At 40.1% G+C, this 8900-nt stretch overlaps 3 protein-coding genes across 3 annotated transcripts in view; 1 reads left to right on the top strand and 2 right to left on the bottom strand.

The window, feature by feature from the left end:
- Positions 1-251: 251 nt before the first annotated feature.
- Positions 252-3963, bottom strand: nudcd3 (NudC domain containing 3). Its single transcript, XM_031875241.1, has 6 exons — positions 3616-3963; positions 2238-2518; positions 1826-1958; positions 1610-1753; positions 1287-1475; positions 252-1062 (listed from the first exon to the last, which is right to left on the bottom strand). Exons 1-6 carry the CDS (start codon positions 3811-3813, stop codon positions 952-954), a joined length of 1056 nt encoding a protein of 351 aa, XP_031731101.1. The 5' UTR covers positions 3814-3963; the 3' UTR covers positions 252-951.
- Positions 3964-4281: 318 nt separating this feature from the next.
- Positions 4282-6058, top strand: mrps24 (mitochondrial ribosomal protein S24). Its single transcript, XM_031875242.1, has 4 exons — positions 4282-4458; positions 4716-4793; positions 5099-5210; positions 5493-6058. The coding sequence occupies exons 1-4, from the start codon at positions 4417-4419 to the stop codon at positions 5774-5776; spliced, it is 516 nt and encodes a 171-aa protein (XP_031731102.1). The 5' UTR covers positions 4282-4416; the 3' UTR covers positions 5777-6058.
- A 1079-nt stretch (positions 6059-7137) lies between these two features.
- gnsb (glucosamine (N-acetyl)-6-sulfatase (Sanfilippo disease IIID), b) overlaps positions 7138-8900 on the bottom strand; it is a gene marked incomplete at its 5' end in the record, with an annotated part of 5759 nt that continues 3996 nt past the window's right edge. The window contains one exon of the mRNA XM_031875146.1: positions 7138-8587. Within this exon, the coding sequence (XP_031731006.1) occupies positions 8438-8587 (150 nt within the window). The remainder of the gene's footprint in view (positions 8588-8900) is intronic.

Raw genomic sequence — 8900 nt, forward strand, 5'->3', positions numbered from 1 at the left:
GAAGACAGGACGACTTGTCCAGCTAAGACTGATGTTGGGGTCAGCTGTTTAGAAGGAGTTCATGAACTGTCATCATTGGGTTTAGTGAGAGTTAACTCATAATTTTAGGTGGTTATTCAATAATATTAATTAATAAAACTATCTTCTGATGAGGAACACAAGATGCGTTTAAAGTCTCTGGAAAAAATAGTAAATGGGCCTTATTAAGTAGATGAAATGTTACTTTCAAGTTCAAGAAGGAGCTTTTCTGATATTTAACAATCTTTTTATTCAACAACAGTTCGTAGTTTGGTTGTGAGGAACTGAACCAGTTTTCCTTTTCCATGTTGTAACATCGCATGAATCAGCAAACACCTCCAGACAGATGAGCGGGACAAGAAACAGATTCATATTTGCCAAAGTCTTCAGGTTAGAAGTGTCTGATCCAACCAGGAGCAAGGAGAGGAAAACAAACCGGATGCATCGCAGACGAAGCTTCTACACACAGCATGACGGTAGAGCTGAGAACATCAGGTCTGGGTGGAGATGGTGCCAACAAACTGTTCTCCAGCTTCAGCATCTTCTTACCGACCAGCTGTTAATCTCAATGAATCGACTCCTAATCTCCCATAAGACACGTGGATGTTCTTCTGCAAACTTGTTTTAAACATTCGCGCTACAGTTGGATGGAAACGTGAGTAAATGCTGTAACGGTTTGGGGGAAGTGGTCTGAAAAATAACAACAGAATCCCTCATATAGGCACTGGAGAGGTTTTAAATAAAGAGCAGAACAGTTAAAGTACACGGATTTATCGGATTTCAAACGGCCAAAACATCAAATAAACATTTGATATGATGACGCGTCCTCGTCTGTGAACCCAGCTTCAGTTCTGCAGGTAAAATGTCGATTTTACAACAACCGGCTCCGTCAAACAGAACGAGGATTCAGTTCACTGTTTCCCGTCCCGAGCCTCAGAACTGCACGGCGCTGGGCGGGATGTCGAACATGGACGGGTCGAACTGCTGCCCTCTGAACGGAGAGCCTTCAGCGTCCCAGCCCTTCTTCAGCATGTCGTGCACCTTCTGTGGAGAGACACAAGACATGCACGTGTTACAGCTAATAACACCCACAGCGCCATCTAGAGGGGGACGTCAGAACCACAGACCTCCAGGGACAAAACGGTCACATGGAGGATCAGGACTACACTGAGACTGGTTCATGTAGAGGATCAGGACTACACTGAGACTGGTTCATATAGAGGATCAGGACTACACTGGGACTGGTTCATAGAGGATCGTGTGCTCACCGTCTCGTGACTCTGAGGTTTTCCCTGCAGCTTCTGGTGGTAGTCGAAGGAGAGTCTGTCCAGGACGGCGTGCTCCTCCTCGTCCACCGACGCCATCGAGCGCTCTCGGTTTATTTGGTTTATATCGATCTCCTTCTCTCCCTTCAGCACCGCGTTCCACCAAACCTCCGAGGTCTTACTGAGCGACAGCTGGAGGCCAAAGACGGCAAATAAGAAACATAAAAAGCTGGACCAACATGGAGCTGGGTGTGTGTGTGTGTGTGTGTATGTATGTGTGTGTGTGTGTATATATATATATATATATATATTATATGTGTCCTCACCACCACGCAGCTCCCTGGCTCCAGACTCCACAGAGAGTTCTCCGTGTTGATCTTGTGGGTGAACTCTCCCTCCATCAGCGTCCTCTCCTCGTCTCCTTCCCTCACACACACCTGCATGCTGCCGGTGTGCAGAGCGACTCTGACCTGAGAACAGCGGGACACGAGGTGAGTGAACCTCCACAGAGAGGACTCCCCCCCGGTGCGTCATGGGTTTACCTGTCGGCCTTTGACGACGGCCTTGGGCACGAACACTCGGACCTCCAGGTCGGTGTAGTCCTGAGACCAGCTGTAGTTTTCTCTCACGGCTCCGTTGTAGCTGTCGGGGTCCGCCTGAAACTTCTCCTGAGTCCTGAGACATTTAATAAAACACGATGTTCAACGTTGAGCTCTACCGTGATTACGGGAACTGTTCCTTTAATTAAACATAAGAAAATATTATCTGATATACAATCAAGATGTCACAGTGACTACCAAATCTTAAGGGACGTAACTATGTAGGGAGAGAGAGAGAGAGAGAGAGAGAGAGAGAGAGAGACAGAGAGACAGAGAGACAGTGTTCGTGGTGGATTCAGGTAAAGATGGAGAAAGACGTTAAAACTGCTGAGTGTGCATGAAGGTTTTCCCTCACACTGATCCGGCTGCAGCTCCCTGGTCTCCCTGGTCTCTCTGATCAGCCGTCGGGTCTGAACAGTCTCTGTCGGGCTGATCGCTGCCGGTCGCTCCCGAGGAGGTCGGAGGAGGAGGAGCATCTTGGTGACAGCGCTCCTCCTCTGTGACGATCGTCTCCTCGGCGGCGATCTCCAGCTCTGGAACCGCCGGAGGAACCTTTCGGCTCTGCTCCCTCTTCTGCAGCTCGCTCTGCTGCCTCTCTCGGTCGTTCTCCGCCAGCTTCTCGAACAGCCTGAACGTCTGAGGAGGAATAAAGAGATCAGGGTATGAACTCGGCAATATTCCGCTAACTCTCAATACTGCAAATACAAATTAAACCTTTTGGTAACAATAGTTTTTACAGTGCACTCAATGGCGGTGGAGGTTCTTTTTCTGGTGTAAAGTCAGACGGATCGGAGTCGGTCAGTCTGTTGAACTCATTTTGCTGCGATACGAATGTTTTCGGCGAGATGAAGCGAGTAGAAAACTGCTGAATTTGTAGTTGAAGAAAAGGTAATAAATGGCATATATATATATATATATATATATATATATATATATAGAGCAATGCTTTTTATCGTGGAGCCTCCTACTGTGAGGAATACCTTTAATATTTCTGCTGTAAGTTTATTATTAATCCACTGATTGGTGCTCGTTGATCCTTCGTTCACGTTATAACAAAGGAATAAGATTAAACAAGATAGATAACAAGGAAAGTAAAACAATTTAATAAAATATGCAAATACACTAAATTAACACATGCAACTAAGTTACACACTTAACAGTCGCGTAATAAATAATTTCTTTATGAAGATTATAATGTTTTGTTGATTTAACTGTATGACCATTTAGGAAGATGTTTCAAGTCTGTATTTGTACTGTGGTCGTGATGTAAATACACTTTCATAAAGACTATATAAAATATATTTAAATGTAAAATGCAGATGTTGTTGAACTGTATTTATCCTACCATCATTAGTATAAATGGGGTGGACAAAATAAAAGAAACACTGTATATAAACAATAACCAAACCACTAAATCCTCTCAGAGAAGATCAGTTTGAGAGATATGACCTAGTAAAAGGTTTTATTATAACCTAATACTTTATTTTTTATTTATATTTTACTATTTATAAAATAAATATTATTATTATTTTATTTTATTATTTTTATTGTTTTATTATAACCTAATAAAACAGTTTTGAATGTTTGGTGGCAAATAATCAATAAATAATTAATAAATAATCAATGCAGGTGCATAAACTGTCATTTTAAGGGTCAAATAACTTGTGAAGTCGCCGTTTCCCATGATGCAATGGAACTGAAAATAACTGAAAATAAACGTTGACAAACTTCACCTTGGACACCATCTTCTCCGCCACACCGGGAGGAAACCCCATCTTCTCGTTTGGACCCGACAGCAGGCGATAAAAGTCCGTCTTTCGGTACAAAAACCCAAAATAAACCTGAAGAAAGTCCTGAATGTTTCCAACGTGCTGCAGGATGCCGAGCAGAGCGTTGTCGTACATTTCTGTCATCTGCAGCGGCGACGCCATGGCGGCTTTTATTTTTGTATTTTTTAACGTTTAACCGCGTTCACCAACCGTCAAAGTGTCCCAACCGACGATGTAGACAGCCTTCTTCAATAAATATAAGTTTATATTCAAGTGGGACTCGCTGGGTAACGTTTCTTGACACCTCTGCTGCTGCTTCCAGAACAATAACACTTCCGGTCCAGGCTTTTCAAAATAAGAACACACTTTCTACAAAATAAATCGAAACAATTAACTAACACAAAAAAAACAAAATAAGCGTTTGTATTAAGATACAATATTATACTATGTATACTTTAACATCACAAATAACTATCACAATAAATGTTTCGAAAGCTCTCTGTTCTCTAAACCATTTACTTTTTCTCCATCCGGTTGGTACAGCTCCACAGTCATTCGGTAGAAACAGATGACCTACTGTTGGATAAACAGTTCCAGTGTTCATGCATAGCTTACCGGAGAAACAACACATTTGCCATTTAAATACGATTTATAATCATTTAATTTCGTTAGTTTTAATTAAATGTTATATTATATATAATACAAACAATCTGTGGAAATAGTGTCAGCTATCTACGCGCTTAACATTTTAATACTCAAAAAAACATGGCGGCGTCCTTGAGCAGCACAGCGAGCGTGAAGCTGCTGGTCAGTAAAAATGATATTTCAACGTTTAAAATACTTAAATTAACTTATTTTGACAGCTTAACATCTCTGTGTGCTCTGGTTCTTTCGGCTGGTTAGATTGAGAGCGTGTTTATTTATATATTATATATTCATATAGTGTGTTAAAACGGAGTAGATAACCAGTTAGGTGAAACTGGGAGCTGCAACTGAAGATCATTTTACAAGCTCAACTCGTAGTGATGTGATGGTATTTTACTCTCATGGTGTTTCCTCTGCAGAGTACTTTATTCAGGTCCGGCTCTCTAAGCAGCTCCTCCGGAAGCAGAGCCCTCCATGTCACCACAGTGTGCTGCAAGGTAAACACTCCTCATTATCATACTTAGCCATCAAACTGTTGTTATATGAGCTACTTAAAGGACAGGTGCACATTATCATGAGCCTGTCTTAAAACAGTACTCACTTGCCTGTATGAGTTTATGTAATTTAAGAAGGTATCTCACAAAGTTAGTCTTTTCATTCATTGCATATTTGGGATTTGCATAGTTGAGCACTCTTGCTTTTAGATCAAGGCTTATGGCCAGTTTGCTTTACCAAACAAAGATGGTTCTTACTGACATTTATTCCTCTTTCTTTCTTTTCTTTCTCTTCTTCTCTTTCCCAGAATCGAGCAGCTCGTGCCCGAGTGGGGAAAGGAGACAAACCGTTGACGTACGAGCGAGCTCTTCCACCTCATCAGATCGGCCACCGCAAAGGATGGCTGTCCCAGCACACCAGTGAGCACGCTCGTTAACGAGGAGTTTGACAGCTTGAAGTCGAGTGTTTTAATGATGTAATGTGACCCCAACATGAAACACGAGAGGACACGTTGGGGAAGGATCATAGCATGCAAAAATATCCTGACTTATTGGTTTAAAATCAAGATTTGGATCCAGAATGAATCCAAGATACTTAAACTCAGTAACCATATCGATCTTTTCACCATTGATGATAATGTTAACAGAAGGGGGCTGTATACTTTACTCAACCAGGACACCTGTCCTTCCTGTTACTTCCAGGTAACCTGAGAGGACAGGAGGGCGCCGCTGAGCGGACCATAGAGGACGTGTTCGTGAGGCGCTTCATGTTCGGGACCTTCCACGGCTGCCTGGCCAATGAGATCGTGATCAAAAGGCGCGGCAACGTGCTCGTAGTGTGTGCTTTAATGCTGCAGAAGTTACCGCCGCAGAAGTTTTACTTCTTAATAGGCTATTCGGAGTCATTGCTGTCGCACTTCTACAAATGTCCCGTCAAGTTAGAGGTTCAGACCCTGCAGGATAAAGCTGTGTACAAGTACCTCTGAGGGAACCGTGTACTAGTAACATGGTATGTTTCTGTGTACCGCCGGATGGATTTTGCTCTTGTATAAAACTCACTTTGTTCCTGTCATTTGATTTTCAGCCTCGTTGCTTTTGTGAATAAAACTCTCAGAATTAAAGAAAAGTGTTAATTAAACATGATGCCTGGAAGTCTTTAACAAATGTAGAAACTACAAGGTTTAATACACCGTATGCACGTATATACTGCAGCTCCAGACCACTATGTTTCTCTTATTTACATTTGGGAATGTCAAGGTGTCATCCTTTTATCATCATAATATAATAAAACCTTTATTATTTAGTACTTAACAAAACAAAGTTATAAAGTGCTTCACATGAACAAATACAACATAAACACATAAAAGCCACAGCAGTAAAAGTACTAAATGAACCAAATGTCAGAACCCGTAAACAGAATAAAAGCTAGAATCAGATAAAATGCTGGAAGACGGTGAAATGAAAGTTTGTTTCAAGCTTATATTTAAAGAAATCGCTGAGTCAGCCGGCTGAGTCATGGTTTGTAAGTCGGGAGGAAAGTGAAAGTTTGTTTGATTCATTAAAGAATCCTTAAAAATTAAGTCAGAAAGTTTTTTGTTAAAAACAGATATTTCATAAAGCATAATTACCAGTTAAACCAGATTTACTGTATTTGCATATGGCCATAATTCCAAACTCTGTGGATATTTTGTTAATTCCGCTGTTGAAACGTGGCCCCAAAAAGGTTTTGAAATTGACCAATAGGGGGCGACGGCGTAGCCAAAAGAAAGGCATCACCCTGCACAGATTTGACCATAAATGAATGAGCGTCATAAAACCTGTTAGTTATTCTAAATGCAGGTGTCAAAAGGTCGTGTTTGCTTGAACATCGGACTCATGACTTGCAGCTGTATTTTTATTTTCTTATGAAATACTACACCTGGCTGGGTCCTATAACATACTTGCTATATAGATTAATTTTCTCCAGTAAAGATGCAAAGAAAATTCATATCACTCATACAGAACGAGACCACTTAAAGCATTTAATGCATTTATAAGCAGTATATAAACATTTAATAAATGTTTATCACACTCAGTAAGCAGATACAAGTGTCAGTGTTATGAAGTGTGAACAGATAATAAATTACAATATTGTAAAACAGTTGTAATATTTACATATTATAAATATTTTCCATAGGACAAGTTATAATTCTTGAATACTGTAAATGAATTAACACTTAAAATGTCCTCATGATTTGACTACATTATAGTGTTTTATAACTTATTTATTTAATGTTTATATACTTTTGACAAATACTAAATAGTACTTTGTACTCTGCTTTTTTCTGTGAAACACCTCTTAATAAAATATCCACACAAGTGCATTTAAATGCTTCTTTTGATTTATTTAAATTTCATCACAGTACAAATACATTCACATTTAAGGCAAGTGAGCGTCGTCAGTGCAAACAAGGCATACAGGATCAAATGTTACCAGGTGACGAATATTCATCACAATTACAAAGTCGTCAACACGCCTCCAAAGTATGACAGCAATGTTCCCATCTTCCACTTTAAAAAAAGGCACTTTATAAATGTCATCATTAATACTCTGCAAAATATAAAACATGAGAATTAAAAAATGTTTTGTCCATTCTTTAAATCTGAGGCACAAAATTGGAGCAATAACTGGAAACAGATGTGTCCTTTAAAAAAAAGACTTAATGTCTCAACTTCAAGTTCTGCAGAATTAAAAGTATAACTCTCTGCAAGAAAGTTAAGAAGCAACTTTCCCAAAATCTCAAACTATTATAATCTTTGGTTGTGTATCGTTTAAGAACTAAAATGTTCAGATGGCATTTTGAACCATGACTATTATAAAGAACAGAAGTTTATATCAGGAAGACATTTCAACATGGATGAGCGGTAGATCTGCATAATATATGAACTGGCTGAAGAGTTTATCTTAAACATAATAAACTTTTAATTTAGAGATTTTTGAGCACAGCTCATTTTCACTGCAGACATTTTGACTCGTCATTAAAAGAAAAACAGGCGTTACTAATAACATACAAGGAAAAGTTTCACATTTTGGGAAATAAATTATCTGCCCTTTGATAGTACAAATACTATTTATATTACTACGAGGACTATTTCTTCCCCCATCAACCATGAAATATTCCGGTACATAGCTCCTTGTACAACATTGATGCGTTTTTACACTTTTATTTTGTTACTGTGGCGCAACACAGAGAGATGCTAGCTGCTTCCCCTCCCCCGTTTCCAGTCTTTATGCTAAGCTAAGCAAACCAGCTGCAGCGCCATAGTTATCGTACAGACGGTATCTATGTTCTCGTCCAGCAGGTGCATTTCCCAAAATGTTAAACGTGTCCTCTACCGATGGCTCTGTTCTTACTCAAGTGTCCCCGTAAACCATGAAAGTGACCCAGCATGCACAACACGAGGACCCTGAAACTGAAGCAGCTAAGTGGAACCCAGCCATCATCCATCATTTAATTTAAACTTTTGGGAAAGATGGTTATGAAAAAGACATATCCAACAAAGTTGCCTTTGACCAAACAGTAATATAAACCAGCGCCATCTTCCACTGAGCGTATGAAGCAGGATGAAGGATGTTTGGCAGCTCCGTGAAGGGCGTCACCTAGTTGTTACTTATTGTCACGGCAGCTGGCGCCCTGACAGGACTGGAGCTTTATGAGCCGCTGATTCATCGCCTGCAGGACGGCCGGATCCACCTTCTTCACGATGTTCTCCAGCTGGTGGGGGTCCGACGTCAGGTTGTACACTTCTACGAACGACTGGGGACACAAAGAAGAGACACTTCATCCTTCAGTTCATCACAAACATTCAACATCAACATATAAACACTTCATCCTTCAGTTTATCACAAACATTCAACATGAACATAAAGGAACACTTCATCCTTCAGTTTATCACAAACATTCAACATGAACATAAAGGAACACTTCATCCTTCAGTTTATCACAAACATTCAACATCAACACATAAAGAAACACTTCATCTTTCAGTTTATCACAAACATTCAACATCAACACATAAAGGAAACACTTCATCCTTCAGTTTATCACAAACATTCAACATCAACACATA

The sequence above is a fragment of the Anarrhichthys ocellatus genome, unplaced genomic scaffold (assembly GCF_004355925.1).
Source record: "Anarrhichthys ocellatus isolate YVR2014 unplaced genomic scaffold, GSC_Weel_1.0 scaffold87, whole genome shotgun sequence".
NCBI classification, from domain to species: Eukaryota; Metazoa; Chordata; class Actinopteri; order Perciformes; family Anarhichadidae; genus Anarrhichthys; species Anarrhichthys ocellatus.